Source organism: Dermacentor albipictus, chromosome 1 (assembly GCF_038994185.2).
Source record: "Dermacentor albipictus isolate Rhodes 1998 colony chromosome 1, USDA_Dalb.pri_finalv2, whole genome shotgun sequence".
In the NCBI taxonomy this organism is placed as follows: domain Eukaryota; kingdom Metazoa; phylum Arthropoda; class Arachnida; order Ixodida; family Ixodidae; genus Dermacentor; species Dermacentor albipictus.
The window spans coordinates 167,881,287-167,900,410 of record NC_091821.1 but is presented as its reverse complement, the minus strand read 5'-3'; the positions used below and the strand labels follow the sequence as shown (position 1 = coordinate 167,900,410).

Here is a 19,124-nt window from a genome sequence, read left to right as displayed (position 1 = left end):
ATTTTGTCCTCTCAATATCAACTAAAATTTCAACTGTGCGCTTTTACTTTCCCGTCCATACTGCTGGCTTCCTGACTTTTAACGTATATATGTCTGCCATTTCCAATTGTTTATATATTTTGGTCAAGCATATATGGACTGAACAAATAGTCGAAGAAGGCCCAGAAATTCAGCAACTGTAATTTAGCGGGCTTGCGTGCAGTTTTGCTAAGTTGCATTGGCATGAAAGTTTTGAAAATTCTATGGTCACCGCTAAGTGACATAAAATACCTCTCTTCACGAAAACACTACCGCATTCACAGAAGCCTCCTTGGCTGGATCTCATGCTCTTCTACACAAGTGAGGACAGCGCCAATCTTCGATGTAAGTGATGCGGTTCAGTGGATCTCCTCGGCAAGTCTTGCGACTAATAATAGCAAGAGAAAGAACCCTTGGAGTAGACACTGCTAGCATAGAGGTTCCAATATACTAAAGGCAATTCTGGTGCTGCAATCGTTGAGCCACCATGGGAATGATGGGAAGTACATGGATTTGTCCAATCTTCGCGCTTGTGGATTCAGACGTTGTTGCGGATTCATTTATTACGCTTTGTATGACTCAATCGTCGCGAATTTCAGAGCAATCTATTCTTTTCTAAGTGCAGAAGTCGCTGCGAACACGTGCAACCTTGCAACGGTTCAGCGTGACGAGGTGGCCTAATCGAAACGCGCCAAGCGTCTCAAGGCACTGGCTTGCCGGCGATAAATTTATAAGGGCGTTATATGTCGTTTGTCGATGCATGCGTCCGTGGCGTAATGCTTTCAATATCAGGCGTATGTGCTAGATGTCCTGTGTTTGAATCCTGCGGTCGGACAATTTTAATAATGTTTAATTATTTATTATGCAGTAAATTGTTCAAAATGACGAGTTTACGAAGTCGCGAAGCCGTATGAAGCCGGAGGGACGAAGTTCAGGCAAATCCATGTACATCCCATAATTCCCATGCTGGCTCAACCACCCTCATTGCGGGCTCCCGTAGACACTAGCGCCAGAGTTCCCTCTAGTAATTATTTTGTGAAACTCTATGGCTGCTAGGACTCGATTACGAAAGTGTAGGTCAGGAATCGTCGAGCAAAAAAGCGCAGTGTACAGTCGACGTGCGGTGCTACCCGTCTCGCCTTTGTGTGGAGGAGAGCAAACACCACCCATTCCGCTTTCGCCCTTTCCTGCCTCATGTGATGCGCAAGTGAAGAATTCGCTGCAGGCGACTTCACCCAGTTAAGCTACCTACTGTTAAGACGATGCGCCTTCCGTAGTGTACGTTCACATGAATGCAAGACACTATAAAGATGATGTGATGTGGTACAGTCGCACTCATGCAAGTGGAATTATAAAACAGCTGTTAGGCAGAAGTTCACAACGAGGGCATATGTGAAAAACCAAACCGTAGTGTCGTTTGCAGCCAGCCGTGGAGGGAAGGTCATAGCATATCCTCGCGACAAATCGCATTTCCCGGCTAATGTCCACAACTGCGTAGTTACAAGTCATCCTTTGTTATTCGGTGAACACGTGTAGCAAGGAGGAGGCAGACATCAGGCTTTTAAACTGAATTTAATTTGAATCTATTTTTCAAACGAGTGTTCTAAGCCGAACGCCCTCAACACAGCTGTGTACTTCTGTTTGCGTACATGTGTGCAACGTGTTTGCCACTCCAGAAACATAACAACAGTCCAAAAACGAACCAAAAAGGCACTTGTTCGCTTTTCAAAACGGAGCCAACAATAACAAACGTCCAGAAATTTGCGCTCATTCCTGGAAGCGACCAGCATGTGAGAATGGCACTTGCGCACGTCGCAAATCTGCTCCTTTTAGTGTGCGGTCATTGGATAAAACAAGAAGATACTGGCAAATAAATATGCTTATTTGGGCGTACAACTGCGGCGAAGCAGAAACAAGGTTGCTCGGCGGCAGGGGAGGGGGGGGGGGAGGGGGAGGTTATAGCGGGAGATACACACGGCAGATTGGTGAAAGCTGCAGCAACTGAAACGAAGCGAGGCGTCCAGACTTAGCGCCCTCCCGTGGCCAGGAGAGACGCAAGCTGCGAAACGCAAGCAGCGCAGTGCGCCTTGTGGAGAGCGTGCACGCTCTGGCACGGTTACTGCCTGAAGTTACACTCACACTGGCGAGCAAGGAGCGACTCGCGACTAATGTCCATGAATGCATTATTTTCGCCTTGGTCCTGATAGCGAACTCTCTTATTTTGTCCCCCCACATAGCTTATATAGGGGCTTTATTTGCGGCGAGAAACGTTCACACCGGCAAGCGCAACCTGCTAGCAACACTCCTACACCCTTTCACGCCTGCTTTCGGACCCAGCAAGTTTGCGTGCTCCTGAAAGAGCACAAAGAGAGGCCACCAACAGAGGCCCTACTTGCGTCCCGTTTGCCAAAAATTTATACAATGTAGTCCAATACAACTAAAGTCACACGCAAGCCAGCGTCTGCTATCACGCGTATGCCTGCCTCGTGCTGCTTTATTATCGGGCTCTGTTCACGCATTTGGTGATAATCTTGTTACAACCGAACGCATATGTGCCGCGAAGGTGTCAGCTCCGGCAGCGCGGTCCGTGGCGAAGAAAACGTGGCTGTAGCGGTGCATATGCACATCCGTTTACACGAATAGCTTGTAAAATAACTGCCCTCATTATACAACGTCCTGATGCGTCGTGCGCTTATTGACTCATCTTTACGATTCCAGTCGCATGACGGCAAAACCGAGCGGCGAGCGACTGACCAAAAACAGGCCGCCTTTCGACCAGAGCGACTATTCGCGGCCGTCGCTTTGAAGACGGTCGCGCAACGTCCGCGACTCGCCGGTGTGAACGTGCGATCCCGGCGACGAGAGTCGCTGCATGTCCCGTGGGCTCGCGCGTGTGTGAATGTGTGCTGTGCGTGTGCGCCATATGCGCCGTGCGCGCTTCTATCTCCCAGAATAAGAAACGGTGACACCATTTATTTACAGAAAGTGTCCTGCGCGTCCACATGTATACACGTACAGTAAGAGCTGAAAGGTTCACTGGTAGCTGAAGAAAAAAAAAAGAAAAGGAAAAGGCGTCCTCTACAGTAAAGCAGTGAGCTTTTCAGTGGCTACCTGTGATAAAAAAAAAGTGCAGGCTCGTCACCAGAGCCTGGTAATCAATCGCACGTGGCGTCTGCTTTGTAGCCTGCGCACCTAAGCGCCGGCGAAGGTTACCGATAACTAACTCTTACGAACAAACAGGAAAATCATCTCACATTTGGCACAAACGATGTTCGGCACACACACTATCAAGCAGTGGCCGTTTACGGCACAGCAAGGCCCATTTCCTTTAGTCCCGGCACACCAGGCAAAGTAGAGGGCACTCTTCGCACCCAGCTGCACGTACAGGCAAGACAAACGCCAATGGTTGCCACGGGCATAAAAACTCCTACTAAACACGCAATAACAGTACTGACATCCAGGCCCAGAAATGCTGTTCAAAGGCCGGCCTTCAGAGCGCTGTAGAAGTCGGACCCGTTGCAATTGATGAGCAAAAATAAAAGCGTTACGACTGAGCGTTAAACATGCTGCCTTCTCGCACTGCAGTGAGTGTTCTTTGTGCTGCACGCACGGACCTGAAGTTCAATGGTGACGCATATACTTCCCATATTAAACAAAGGTGGTGGTGGTGTACAGCAGTGGAAAAATACGACACCAACGAGAATAGACTTTCCTCTCAGATGCACGCGCGGCAACAATGAAACGAAACGTGGCACACTTAGGACAACGCGAGGACTGGGTGATTACCCTCCACGGCCATCTGAGCAGCTCAAAGCGCGCCGTTTGTTTCGCTGTTAGCGTTTCATTTGACCAGAGTATGGTAGAAACAACATGTGATAATAGAAATACCGCGGTTATTTGACCGTCGTGTGCACCGCTTCCACGAGATGCACGGATTTACGAATAAATAGTATACTGCGTGCTCAAGCAGCACGAATATGCTGAACGCCAAACATGCTTTATAAACCCTGCTTGTTCTTGGCTTCCGCAATATCATATTTCCTTAATCACCGTTCTTGCTTTATTCATAAATGCGTTGACTGCACTCGGCTGTGGCTGTACTTGGACGAGCCGTGGACTCAGTTCACAGGCCACCTCTACACAGTAGCTTTCGGCCAAATATTTTTACGGTAGCGGACATTAGGACATCGCCACCCTGTTCGGAACGGAGAAAAAGTATGAATGACTCCCTGGCGTTTTCTGAGAAAGCAGCTTATCGTGGAGACAAAGGCGCATCTCTCTAATAACCCCCACAGAAACTAAGCGTAAGCTGCTTACTTACACATGCACTTTGTTTCAAATGCTATGCAGATTTACACTCATTTTCCATTGCGAAGAATTTTGAACACGCCTTACTGCATAGCTTCGCTTGGAGCAGGCTGGCAAAGCGAAAGACTGCGGAGTGCAATCATTTCCTAAGACGTTGCCCAGCCTGTTAAGAAGCAAACATGACACTCTGTATCACCTTGCGTCGAACGTTGCTTGTATAAATACGAAAAGACTTAACACTCCGCTTTTAATACCTTAGCTGGACTCTAGAAACCGTGGCGATGGGCGCCACAGCTACTTATGTTAGATCTGCTTGATGCGCGTAACTAGCTGTGTTGCTTACATTTGTGTTCGCCGTAACTATTTGGCAACTGTACTTCGGCCTATAACTTCCTAATTCTTATGCTGAAAATGTACACCTTGCTGCAGAGGTCTTTGCAACGGTAAACAGTGCTGCGCTGAATATCACTTATGTTAGCAATAAGGAGAAATAACTAAATCGCACACAGTTTGTAGAATGGTCGGCAATTGAACATTCCATAATTCAAGTTTTATGAATAAGCACACTTCTTGGGCAGCTAAGGCGCGGCTGTTTCCTATGGCAAGAGGCCTGCGTTATCGTCTGAACAAACGCAGAAAGGCAGCTGTGTAACAAAAAGGAGAGAAACACTGATATCAGCAACACTTCCACAGGAGTCTTACAAGTTATGGAGAGTGACTAAAGTTGTACTTGGTTTAAATTCCAATGGCACAACTATAAGACTGGTATTTTACTGGACGCCTCGATAGCATACACCCATCCATCTTCACCCTGAAGCGATCGCTTTATGGAACGAAGTATGCCAGTCTGACAAAATGCGCTGTGAGAAACTCAAAAGGCGGCAGTGCCCGTATTTCCCTTTTGTTTTTTTGCTTGAAAAACAAAAGAAATGCACAGTAAGCTTTCCCTCTGCGTTCACACAATACTCCAGGTACAGTGAGACCCATAAATAATGGTAATGAAGGGATAAAACCGCAACTGCACACTACGGTCTTCACTTTACACGTCGCTGGAGTCAGCTTGCATTATGCAAACTGCAAAAGCGCGGGGAAGTGATAACATTTGACTTGGAGCACTGTTGGCACTTCAGCCACGCTGTTCGATCACCCATACCCAGCCCAAGGGCTGAGCAGCGGTATAGTTCACAGTATGCACCAATGTAGCGCAATATAAGCCCGTACCTCACACCGTTGCAAGCTACCTCTCGGCACCACTGGTACGCCGCAGTTCACCTCTTGTCACCACGTGCAGAAGATGCACTCACATTAGGATTGCTATGCGGAAATCTCACTATGCCTAAGCATGCGCCGTGTATACCATTCCAGTCTTATTTTTTCGCATCCTTTTATGCCTTCTTACGCGAAATTTTCGACATACGAATATCGTCCTAATGGCCCTTAATTGCAGAACACCGCGCTGCTAAGCACGCAATGTGTGATGGCATAAGCACGAGTCAGTTTCCGGAACACTGCGGTAGCATCGAACTGACACACCAGAAAACCCGCGTGCTAATTTGCAAATCTGTAAACAGCCCGAAAGCGCGCAGCAAAGAAAACACGAGCAGGGCACGGCGCAAGGCTGCGTGAACGATGGTTCCGTTGTTTCCAGGTAAGCAAGACGCACCACCAACTAGTTCAGACAAGACCTTCGTTTCTGCGCACTCGCAGTGCTCGACGGCTGCTCTCTCTTGTCTAAAAGCTCAGAATTACACATACCCCGAAAAATTAGGAAACAAGCAGGCGTGTGCGATGGTAAGCTAGGAAGAAATTGGCCCTTGTGAATTGATTATGAGGCGTCAGCCTCTGATTGCATTATGAGATGAAGGTACTCTCTGACTGAGCCGCTCTAGAGATGCACTTTTAAGAAAGACTGGAGGACCTTGCGGCGACTGAAACGTACGTCAGGCGTTGTCGAAGCGAGCAGAAACCGAAAATTGACAACATTTTATAGCAAACAAAAATAATAATAGTGTGGTAGAAATGGGTGGGAACACGCAACGTCCTATGCTTTCCAACAGCGCTTGGCACCCTTGTGGCATATCTTGACGTCATGCGCGGATGCTTCTTTGCACTTGAGTTGCTTGCTTGTGTTGTATGCCGCCAATTATTCTAAATTAACAAGAACCTCTCCAGAGAACTCGGGAAAAGAAACGAAAGAGAAAATGAGGCAGTCGGAGTTAGGTCAGAGTTGTAGCCATGCACAAAAAGTAAAACACCTCGTGTTTCGCAGCTTGACGAATACATTTGACTGTGTACGAAACGAAAGTAATAAAAGAGCAAAAAAAAAAGCAAGGAGAAGTCTCGCAAGCTCGAACTAGAGCAAACTGTACTAATTGGAATAACAACTTTGGAAGCTCATGACACCTATATTCAGAGCTATCTGCAACAAGACGACAAGTAAATAAGACATGCAAGTGACATTAATACCAAGTCGGCGACAGCTGTCCCTACGCTCGGAAAAAACAAAAATAGGCCTTTGCCTATAGCGAATAACTCCGAACAGCTCTAACGTTAGCTTCACCATCCTTGGTTTTACACTGCAATCAAGTAACCAGGAAAATATAACCTGTAGACATCTAGTCGATGAAAAAACTATGAAGTAGTTTTCGTGTCACTTGAGACATGTCAAAAGGTTGACAGCCAGTCCAAAGTGATGCCTGAAGCCAAGCAGGCTTGCACGTACGTAGTTGTTGAAAGCACCATTTATGGCTCACACCATGCCTTAGCGCCGACAGTTCGCCCCACGAAAACAAATATCCATCGCAAAACTATAGGCTTTGTTTTTGTATCCGTAGCCTATTGCTTTGCGACGAGGCTGAGAATTTCTTCGGCGGAGTATGGCCCAAGACTAGCTGACATCGAAGTGGGACAATTGCAGCAGTTCTCTAAAGACATGACAAAATTCAAAATCTAAGCAAATGTACTTAACACCCGCGTCAGAGAGAGCAGCGAACAGCAGCCAGCTACAACAAAAACGAGGAGTGCACACGACTGGAACAAACCGAAAGTTACATGCTCGCGGCCTCGATGCTGGCCACAAAGTCATCTGAACGAGCACCGAGACAACTGCGCAGAAGCAGTCACACCGCTCGTGGACCGCGCCAGGTCCCGTTGTTTGTCCCAGGCGGGAGGGGCACCGCCGTGACCTGTATACACACACACACACGCACACTGCTATGTACACGGAGCGCAAGGCGCCAGAATGTTTATCACAAGGAAACCGGCGGCGAGCAGCGCTCAACTGGTGGCGCGGGGCTCGTCAGGTCCAGGCGTGTCGGGGCTGGAGTCCTTGGCCACGGTGATCTCGGTGGGGCCGTCGTGAAGCGGCGCACAGGCGTTGGCGGGCGGCGGCCGCTTGGAGGACGTTGTGCCCTGCACCGTGACCGGCGGCGACAGGTCGGCGGCCGTAGGCAGCGCGGCACCCTTGTCCGGCACGGGCGCGTCTTGGACGTAGATGACCCTGTTGAAGGCCCTCCAGCGGCGGAATAGCTGCACGTACATCTTGCACTGGACGTACATGAAAACGAGGCCCCCGGTGAAACCGATGGCGACCACGATGAGCTTGGTCCAGAAGGGCCAGTCCAGGTTGCCCTCGCGCATCTCCTCAGCCGTCCGGTCGATGAGCACGTACAGCGACCAAACCACGCATGTGATGGCCACAACGTGGAACGTGATGGAGCACAGCACCTTGCGCTGCTCCACCGATGACATCTCCAGCTTTTCCCACTGCGAATACGTCACACGCGCGGTCAGCTCGCTGAACACTGAGCAGCGGGGAAGCACTGCAATGCGCGACAATCGCCAAGAGACACTGACCTTACGGAAAGGCTTAATCTTTGTGTGCATGATGAAGTCGAACTTGCACAGCTCGCAGCACCGGGTGTCCGACGACTTGATCCACTGCTGGAGGCAAGCCTGGTGCACGTAGCGCAGGCTGCCCGAGCAGTAGCAGGGCGAGATGAGTGGGTTGTCCGGATCCGCCTCGCAGTGACAGATGCGACACATGTCGCCATTGCCGTTCGCTTGGCCGTTTGATGGCTGCGAAGACGACCGCCGCTGCTGCTGGACAGGTGGGACCGGCGGGGGCGCTTGCTGCATCTCGGCCTGCTGCTTGCACGGCTCATCCGCGACCGGGGACAGCATGGGAGGCTGCTCCATGCTGCTGGCCTGCGAAAATTAATTGCAACAATTATCGACACGCCGACACCACACAGCTGTACGCGGCTAACCTTTACCAATGCGCCTGAGGCACGCACGGACAGTCCATGAGCGCAGGAGTAAGCGTGTCCTGCATACAGATTTGCTCGCGGTGGTCATTAGTCCAGTGAACTAATTACACAATGCATAATGGGCAGACTGATGGCCTACTCGATGAGTAATCCATTAACCCGCAGCAACACGCAGAGGACGGCAGAAGACTAGCTGGTGCGATGAAATTAGGAAATTCGCGGGTGCTAGTTGGAATCGGCTGTCGCAGGACAGTGGCAATTGGAGATCGCAGGGAGAAGCCTTCGTCCTGCAGTGGACTTAAAATAGGCTGCCGCTGCTGATGATGAACACGCGGGGAACTAAACGAAGGTCAGTGCTGCAAACCTTCTTAAGCCCCGGCATGGTTTCGTCTAGCTGCAAATTTGGCTGCGAAAGCAGCTTGCGTACATTGTGGCACTGCAGCCCCCCCTCACACACACACGCACACACGCACGCACGCACGCACGCACGCACGCACGCACACAAAAAAAGTATGTAACCATCGTTATATTACATGACGATTTTCACCAGTGCGAGTGCCTCCACCACAGGAGTGGGCGTGAAAGTTGTAACAGTAGAAACAGCTGTGAGCTCAGAATATTAGATGTGCTTTCTATTTTGACAAGCATAAACATTCAAGCTTCGCGTTGCTTGCTATACGCGGAGGGCTTGTGCGTGCAGATCTCCTAGAGGTCCAAATTTCGCGGAAGCGCCATCGTAGACGAGTGTCCGCGCATGTCGCGAAGCGTAAAGTATGTAGCGACAGCAGGCGCGTGCGCACGGAACATACTGTTGTTCGAGCATCATGTGTTGGGCCAAGGCCTCTAGTACATGCCTGCCGCGTCGCTAGTTTTCCCGTTGGAGCGGAGGTTCCTGTAGTTCGGGGCAGTCCCGGAGAGACGGCGCTCGCTGCCGACCCTACTTCCTGTTACGAAGCAAGTGACGATTACTGGGCCAGCGCGCGCTCGGCCAATGGCTTGACGAGAGATCGCGGGTTCTGCCTCCGGGATCGCAACAAATGCCGCAAAAATCTCGGAGGCCGGGGAATGTGATTCAAGTTTGGAGCCGCCGCCGCAACTAGCGCTCGCCGCCGACCCTGGTGGAGAGGAGGAAAGAGGAGAGGGGCTGGAACCAGCTTCTCAGCTCATGCGGCAGGCATCTTCTAACCGGCCATTCCGGGAAAGCCTTCACTTAGTCCCTACCGCTTATTAGTGTTCCAGTATATGCTCCCGCAGGGAGCATATACAGGAACACTACCGCTTATACGCTTCCAGCGCCAACAGAAATGCGCACAGATGCTTCTGTGCACACAATGGTTACAAGACGCGGTTGCAAACAGACGTGCTGAAAAAGAGCGGGGACTACGTCGGATTCACTGGAATAACCTAGCAGACAGTGCTCGGACACCAGAACGTTCTGCGCGCATGTGCCTATATACCCTCGATACTTTCGCAGGTGCGCACCGCGGCACGACGCTGACCGACGTGCCGGCCGGCGTTCCCCCCGAGATTAGTAAAATATCGGAGAGCTGTACATACGTGCGTCTGCGTGCGTAACAACTCGGGGCTCAGAATTCAAGTTTAGCACATACTACACCCAAATGAGGCAGATAATAGATGCAGCTTTCAGTGTAGCAGTGAAGCGATAAAGCATGGTTGTTGTAATGCAGGACTTGTTCCGTATACCATGCTGCACTCTTGTGCCGTGCACGTGTTCTTTATTAGGAGGTTGCCCGATGAGGTAACCAGGTTTTCTTTATTTGCGCGTGCAAGTCTATTTTTATTTGCTCCGGTGCCGTTGACGAAGGTAAATGGTTTCGATAACGCTTGCAGTTCTATAGAGCTTTCTTGCTTGCGCGTTCTGACACACTCTTTCACTGGAAACTAAAAAAAAAGAAGAGCGATGGGCTCATTAGCGGATACAGCGGCAGCAGCAAAAACAGGTCATTTAAGGTAGTTACGAGACATACTTTTGCGAGTGGGCTTTTCTGAGTTAGACTTGCGAAAAAGTAAAACTTACGCCGTTATAGAAGATATAGTGCTCAGGGTTTGTACGGGTTGTCGAATGTCTGAGTGCCGTTGGCTCATTTCACTTCAATGTTACTCTCGTGTTGTTGACTTGGAGTGACGGCAATAAAAGCTCCAGGGTCAGGACCGAGGCAAATGCCGCAGGTATAAAGTTCACGAGGGTTGCAATGTGGGCTTGTTGGTAATGCATCTTCAAGGGGAGTATGGTAGCGCGATTCAAAGGCGGGACAAGAGAAGACACAAAGGGACACACACAGCGCTGCGTGCGTCCCTTTGTGTCTTCTCTTGCCCCGTCTTTGAATCGCGCTACCATACTCCCTTTGAAGCCGCAGGTATGTCGTATATTTTTTCCCCTATTTACACACGTGGCACGGGCACACGTAGTGCAGAGCGTACACAAGTAATTTTTGTATTCCACCCTGATGAGGGTTTTCGAGCACGATAAATTGCGATAAACTTTAATGTCACTTGCACGTGTGCTATAAATATGGAACTACGGAAGCAGTTGAAAGTTGCACTTTTTAGACTGCGGGGGATCACCATTTTAATTGTGCAAAGTTTCGTTAGATGAGATGTAATGTAAAACTTAAGTCAGCATCAAGCGCGTGCAACACGCCACACTGCGGTACGTGTTACGTCTATCCAGCGCCAAGAACAATAATAGCTTTTACAATGCGGCCTACGCTCCTGGCGCTCAGCTCAGTGCTAAGGGGGTGCCGAATGAGGAAAAAACGACGGTCACGAGCTAACCAATCAATGATCTTCCTGGTTGGCACGTGCTTGCTGCATATGCGACTTAGGCATGGCAGCTAGAAGCACGGTTCTCGCGGGAAATCACCTCCGGCGTTATAGATACCAGCGCGATAGGGACTTTGCGATAATCGATCTCGGCAAGCAGCCACGGAACAGCAGGTGGGAATTCAAGACGGCATCTCCATCCCTGCGCACGATGACATATTAGTGCGACGAACTTTGCGACACCGAAGCGCCTGCCAGGAGGCCCCAGCCGTGGTTGCAGCGTTCGTCTTCCTCCGTTGACATTACAATGCTGCTCAACTTGTCTTTGCAATGGTCCTTGGCTGTGGACTCCCACGACAAGCTTATTTCACACACGGAGCGCGAATGAACAGCGAGAATCACGCCAGCGCTTGCGCGCCGCACCGCACACTTCTGTGAAGAGCATAAGCGCTCAATGACGGTGCTATAGAACGGCACGCGTGCATGCATATGAGGCCCGGCCAACCCATTCCAATCTTCATATTCATTATACGTTTCACTATTACGGGCGATAGCCGGCTGAAGCACGCTTGGGCTTGGCCGCGGTGGTGCTTGGAAGTGGCAAACCACGAGACAAAAAATGAATAACAGCAACAGCAGATTTCTGCGTTTCCTTCGTTTCTTAAATAATTTACTGCGACAGCAGGAAGACCTCGCAGTACATAGACACTACTAGCCTCTCAAGAACAAGTTTGCCATGCACACAACACCGTCCTTCTCCACCACAGTATTGCCTCCTTGGGAGTCCGAAATACATGCACACAGACGCCACCACTCAAAAGTGTCTGGTGTACAAAATCCCGCACGAAGAGCCAAGATACAAAGGTACGGCATCATACGGTGCAACAAGATATCGGATACTGCGAGAATTGAGGACCTTATTTTTCTGCAAACTTCTCCGGAGAACATCCAAGAAAACAAAATGGCTTCTTATTTTCTTGTAGCGCGAGCTGAACAAGGACAACAGAAAGGCACATCTGACACACACAGCGCTAACTTTCAACGACAGATTTATTTCCTGTTCTCGTCGCTATATATACACCCTCGAAACGCCATACAGCACTTGTAAAATCGGGTATCTTTGTTCGCGCTGAATGTATACGTGTTTGTGAATATGCGAGTCAAAAAACTGCTTACGTGCGGCTCCCAGTTTATTTTTGTTCATTTTTACCGAAATTTTACACGTGCTGTAAGACGTTACGATGGTGTATATATAGCGACGGGAACGGGAAATAAATCTGTTGAAAGTTAGCGCTGTGCGTGTCAGATGTGCCTTTCTGTTGTCCTTGTTCAGCGCAACAAAATAAGATATGCCGTACCAACAAGCCCCTATAGCTATCCTCATCGATTAAAATGATTTCTTCAGTCAATAAGGCAGTGTTCAATAGTTCCAGGCAACGTTATAAAGGTAACAGTAAATTGACGAAACGAAAACACCTTTTTTCCAAAGCCATCTTCTAACTGGAAAAGTTTCAGTGTGCAATTTGTAAAAAGTATTTCTGAAAGGGGAACTGGCATTTTTCAAATTCTTGCAAGTACACCATGTCCTGGTAATCCGATGTATATAGATGAATAAAGCGGCGGCGGGAACGACATCTATGCTAAATCTTTGTAAAGATTTTTTCGCGACACAGAACAAGTGTTTTATAAAGAAAGCGAAGTCAGAACAGAGATTGAAAAATGAATCTCACGCATGGACCCCCCACAAACAAGGTCTAGAAAAAAATGAGAAGACACGACCACTTCTGGTAAGAAGTGAACCAGGTTAATCAGCAAGAAAGCTCGTAATGTTGGATGAGAGGTATCGATCTCGAAGAAAGAAACTCGAGACTGTCGCACATGCAAATGCATCAAGCCCAGCACTCCAAAACTAACTGGTCGAAAATTGTTATGCGTATCAGATTCAGAACTGGAAGGCCATATAAATGTTGGAAGCATTCTGTGAGAACGTTGAATGTAAAGCCTTGCGCAGTGAAAAACCTGAAAGACAAGAAACATTTGATTGCCAATAAACACGTTGCCTTTGACCCGAAACTTTCATGTACGGCGTGAGAAAGCCCGCAGGTATTGATGAACATGTCAAATACGCTTCAGCAAAACGAGACCTCCAAGGCGGTCAGGGAAGGTGTGGGGCTCGTTATATACATCACAAGCTACTCCCCAGTGCGATTATAAACCGTTCCCCTTGCAAAGAAATCGTGCGTGACCTTATTGGAATTGAACTAATAAAGTGACGGGGAGGAACAATGACTTCCACAAGGACGCAAGTGACTCGCCTGACGTGCAGCCGTACAGGATATCCTCGCACTTGTGTCCCTCCGGTTTGAATCGGCGCGTCCCTGTGTCGCCGATTTCCCGCAATCCGCAGGTACAACAACACAATACTTGCCACACAACATAGTATAAGCAGCTCTTTCTTCTCAGTACTAGAAAAGCGAACGAATGGCATATGTGTAACTGGTATGGCGCATTCACTGACTAAAGAATCATATATGATTCCTATATATTATATGAACATATATGACAACTACTGTGGGGCCAGAATTCATGAACACGGATACGGTGCTACAGCAGATAGATTATTTCCCGCAGCGTATTTCCCTCACAAGGTTTAACCGCCGCAGTCGGTGAAATAGTCCGAAGGCTCGCGGAGTCCGATGTGCCCGTGCTCATGAATTCTGAACTGTGCCAAACGTCACTGCAGAATCAAGTGGTACATCTTCATGCTGCAATGAAAAGCGGTCAGCTTCAGTAGGACGGATACACAAAGCTGGTTGTGTATGCTTTACCACGGCATTGCGCATAGGCTAGTAAGCGTCGACTGTAAGCGAAATGCTATCACAAAATCATCTTCGAACATTCTATACTTATGCCTGGGGTGCCGTCAGTCGTATCATTTCCAGCAGTTCCCACGTGCCTGCTTAGTCCACGAGTATCATGATCGCTGAAGGTGCGCAGGAGAGATGCTGACGTGCAGAAACGACTAAAATTTTTAATTACAGGGTTTTACGTGCCAAAACCATGATTTGATTATAAGGTACGGCGTAGTGAGGGACTATGAATCAATTTTGACCACCTGGGCTTCTTTAATGTGCACCAAATGCACGCTACATGGGCGTTTTTGCATTTCACCACCGTCGTAATGCGGCCGCCGCGGCCAGGATTCGATCCAGCGTCGTCGGGCTTAGTAGCGCAACGCCATCGCCATTACACCACCACGGCAGGTCAGACACGGCGAAGATCACGGGCTAGAGAACGCTAATCTCTAGAGCTAAATGCGTTGGGTAGTAAGCGGGGACAGAGGAAAGCTCGAGCTAATAAAATCTCTGGACGGTTAGCGGTTGTTTGTCGTCGTCAATTTGTCACACGTGACAGCTCGTACCTACCTCCCTCGCCCGCGAAGATGACTGTGCTGTGCTATGAAGTGTGTACGTAAGCGTTGCACAGAAACAGTATGCTGTGCAGCCCTCATAATCGTGTTCACCATACCACCACCCTCCTTCCTTCCTTTCCACATCCCATTTCTGGTATTCCCCCAAACCCATTCCCCAGCGTAGTGCAGCAGGCTATAAACACTTCACTCAGGCCGACCTCTCCACATTTCTGTCATTAAAAATTCTCTCCCTTGTCATACGTGTACTTCTTCCGCGCTGCGAAATTTGCAACGTCATTATGGTTATGATGACGCTGTTTGAAAAGAATGCGCACGCACCGTAACCTCTTCGCCTCACCTGTGTCAAATTCAAGATAATACAAAGGGTAGCTGCCATAAGGAATTCGCGTTCTCGTAGGGGTTCGAAGAACGCCGAAGCAGCTGTGCATTCCTCACTGTGGCATCAAAAAGCAGAAAAGTAAGAAATTAAACCTAACTACAGGCACAGACGCGGCGTCGGTCATTAACCACGGTGAGACGATAACATCAATGCAAAATGTTCTGAAGCGGCCTGATAATTTTATTTTTTTAGCGACTCCAGAAAAACCGAGATCGTGGAGTGAAAGCATCAAATGAAGTGGCACTAACTTGGTCCGGTGAACGAAAGAGTAGGAAAACATGCACGTCCGCATCTATGCATTAGCTCAGTCACGCCCGTAGTTATTGCAGCCTTTATTACTGGCGCTACAACTTCACTTTCATATCAAGAAAAAGCATCTCGCCGTTTGTAAAACCCTGGCATCACAAGCAACGCGTTGGGAAATACCTTTTGATTCCTATTGGAGCTCCTTCGTTCCACAGCAACTGCGACACGTCGCACTGGTCCCTGCGGCAGCGTTCCTGGCTCGTGTTCTATAGCTCGTGCCTCACCATGCACGTCTTCCGGCCTCGCTGCTCGAGAGCGATAAAGAGCTCAAACACCGCACGTGCGCCGTTCGGTGATAGCTGGCGATGCGGTCTTTCCAGTCTAAGTGCGTGTATAGCATCGTTTCCGGACTGTTTGACGCAGCTGCTGGTCAATGTGAGGGCACCAATGTACGAGGGCTTCACTGCAGGCTAATGCGAGGATATTCAGAAATTATTGGGCGGCATTATTTAAAACGAAACTCACATATTACACCGCGTACTTTAACAGCGAAGCTGCATTTGGATAGCCCATTCGTCCATACGTCCGTTTGTCGCCCGTACGCCGAAAACTCCTCCGGCACAACCCCATGCGCATGCGCGAAAAAAAAGCAGGCGGGCTGCGCCAGTAGTGACATCATTGCTTTCCGTCGGAGCCGAGCAAGCGCGCAGCAGTTTCTCTCCGTCTCCGAAATAGGTAGGCCACGCGTCATACGTACTCCCGAGGAGCAGGCAGCTTTCGATCAGCAACGCCGTGAGCAGAGCCAGGAACGACGTCGTCCGCGCCGTGCCGATGCCACAGCCCGGGCACAAAACAGGCTCGTGCAGCCGAGCGCAAGCAGCAAGTGCATTCCGAGGATCCGGCAGCCTACCAAGCTGTCGTTTAATGAGCCGTCGGGATTAACCCAGTGATAAACACCGGGGCCGCACGTTTCAGCTTCTCTGGTTAACCATCGGTACGGAGTGCTTGGGGGCGATTTTTTTCTTCCTTTTCCTAATCTCTCGTAACTGTCATAATGTTCTTGATGATTATTTTTATGCGAAATCATCAAATGGCCCATTCAGCGAAAAGACCGCCGCCGTCCACAGCAGAGAAACGGCTCCTGAATTCCCACTGCCTGCGACGCCACGTCACGAGCGCGCCTCGACGGAGGAGAGCGGGCGAGAGGGGGTCCTGCTACCGCGCCAGGTGTTGCGCGAGTGCATCGCCGTGATGCCACGTCACCCTCGCTCTCGGAGGCCTGTGTTATCCGCGCGTTCCTTGGCCGCGCAAGCTCTGCCTGCATTCTAACTTCGCGTCGGTAATGGCTATAAATAAATTATCGTATAAAAACAGAAGAAATTCGAACGGAAGAACGTTGGCGGTAGTGAGCTGCGAACCTACGACCCAATACTCAGAGGCCGAGTGTCTTACCCACTAGGCTAAACCGGCACCTTCTAGATAGCAGGCTTGTCATAAAGCAGAGTGCACATCTTCCTATAAGGTAAAAAATTTTCATTGTCATATCGGAGTGACGAAAGCGGTGACGTCAAAATCACTGCGGCTTACTGGGAGCGTCCCCATTAGATTCTATGGCAGTCGGGCTAAGTAGCATGACCTCACGGATCGAAGTGCACCGACTTTGTGCTATCTAGGAGGCGCTGGCCAAGCGTTTCAACGCGCTCACTTGCCCGCGAGGAGTTAACTCGAAGGATCGCTCAGCGGCGTTCAAGTGGACTTCAATGCTTTCGCCTTCGCCACTTATAAGAAGTGCTTAGGTGTTCTAGAATTTTTTTGTTCACCTTCTGCATCACCACGAAACATTCTTGGTTGTCGAGCTAGCGAAAAATATAATAATAATAAAAAATAAAGAAATGGGCGTCAGGGATATGTAGAGCCACAGGGCTATTGCTTGTATGAATTAAGAACAGTAAGGTTGAAAAAAATAATACACATTGATGGCAATTGGGAGAAAAAGTAAGGTCAAGCAAAGAGAAAAAAGTTATAAAATAGTGGCTATATGTAGTACCACGTTTGAAAGAGTCTGGTGAATAGAAATGGTAAGACTTGTCACGCAGGCGCTTGTTGATATGCCATTTTGGGAAAACGGCTGCAGGTGCGCTACAACGAGCCCCTTCAGCAACGTCAGAGCAGGATGCGCTAGCTATGAAGGCTGCCAGCCGGCTCGTGCGTAGAGATAAACATCCGCGCACACCTGCCATGGGTGGAATGACATCAAGGCGTTGGACGCGGACGTCGTTACCAAAGTGTGCGCAATGTGATCGTGGATACAACGTTAAAGAAAGGCGCAATGTCGTGCCCAGAGGCGGGTGGGCACGATGTCTGAAGTCCAAAACTTGGCGAGTAAAAATCTGTTCTCGTCAGTGTATAACGGATGCCCCATTTACATTTTTCTGTGCGGGGTCGCTGTCTTTGATGGGTTTCTTGCCCTTCCACTTCGTCCCGATCACAGTATGCCTGACTACGTTCTCCGCATTACACACTTCGAAAAATAGTTCCATGAAATAAACGAAAAAGAAAAAAAGAAAAGCTGCACGTGCAACTAGGGCGTCGCTGTACCAACAAAATTGCCACCCACCTACATCTAACGTGACTATCTTTGCTGCGGGTCAACTCTGCACTCGGCTTTGCATCCGGTTTAGCGATGAACAGGCGGCCTCTTCCGGTACAGGCTCGCTTTCGCGCCCCTGGCGACGTTCAATTTCGTAGCCCCATGCATGACTGCGGCGTGCATTCGTGGGAAGGAAAAGCGCCGAACTTTGTCACAGACGCGATGCGTCTTTGCCACCCAAATCGCATGCCGTAATGACGAGACTGCTCTCGCGAAAAGGCACGCCAGGCGTCTCGCGCGAGCTATGGAAAGAGACGGAACAAAGCTGAGGAGAACAAAGTCTTGTCGAAAGGGTTGCATTTTGGCTATGGCTCAGAAATCCGGAGGCACACTTCGCAATCGCGTGGCGATGTGCGCTTCTTCGCGTTACCCTTTCCTCGACGCTTGCTCTACTCACTCGGCTCAAATTACAATAACAAAATGAATTACGTCGATTCCGATGATTACTCTAAAAAAAAGAAGAAAGGAAGAGAAAGAAAAATCAGAGGACGCCTAAGTACTTATGAGCTGTGAATGCGAAACAATGTGCAATTGAACACCGCTGAGCGGCCCTACGAGTTAAGAACACCTCGCGAGCAAGCGAGCGCGTTGAGACGCTTGGCGCGTTTTCGTTTGGCCTTACCAAGACGCAGTTAAACGCAGGCGAGAGGAACGCGTGCATAACCTCGGAGAGCGTGGATTCCGAGAGCATGAGTGACGTGGCGTCGCGTCGGTGCCCTCTCCACTCACGCAGTACCTAGCGCACTAATGCATCAGCATGTATTCCCATTCGCCCGCTCTGCTCCCTCGAGGCGCGCTCGTGACGTAGAGCGGCAGCCAATAAAAGTTTGCCTGCCGTTTCGCTGCTACAGACGACGGACGCCGGCTTTTGCAGCGTAGTTGTATATGGCTAGCCGATTCGTCCGTCTGTCGGTCGCCTGTACGCCGAAAACTCCACCGGCGCAACCGCATGCGCGAAAGAAAGAAGAAAGATAGGCGCGCGATTAGAAACGCCACCTGGATAGCACAAGACTTGTTTACTCCGATCCATGACGTCAC

The 19,124-nt window shown here is 49.5% G+C and overlaps 1 protein-coding gene across 3 annotated transcripts in view; it reads right to left on the bottom strand.

The window, feature by feature from the left end:
- Window positions 1-1,571: 1,571 nt before the first annotated feature.
- Window positions 1,572-19,124, bottom strand: part of LOC139051877 (E3 ubiquitin-protein ligase MARCHF8-like) — a 239,966-nt gene continuing 222,413 nt past the window's right edge. For all 3 annotated transcript variants that reach the window (XM_070528914.1, XM_070528918.1, XM_070528916.1), the window contains 2 exons: window positions 8,182-8,532; window positions 1,572-8,091 (listed from right to left, as the gene is read on the bottom strand). In XM_070528914.1, the coding sequence (XP_070385015.1) occupies window positions 7,603-8,091; window positions 8,182-8,532 (840 nt within the window). In that variant the 3' untranslated portion in view covers window positions 1,572-7,602. The remainder of the gene's footprint in view (window positions 8,092-8,181; window positions 8,533-19,124) is intronic.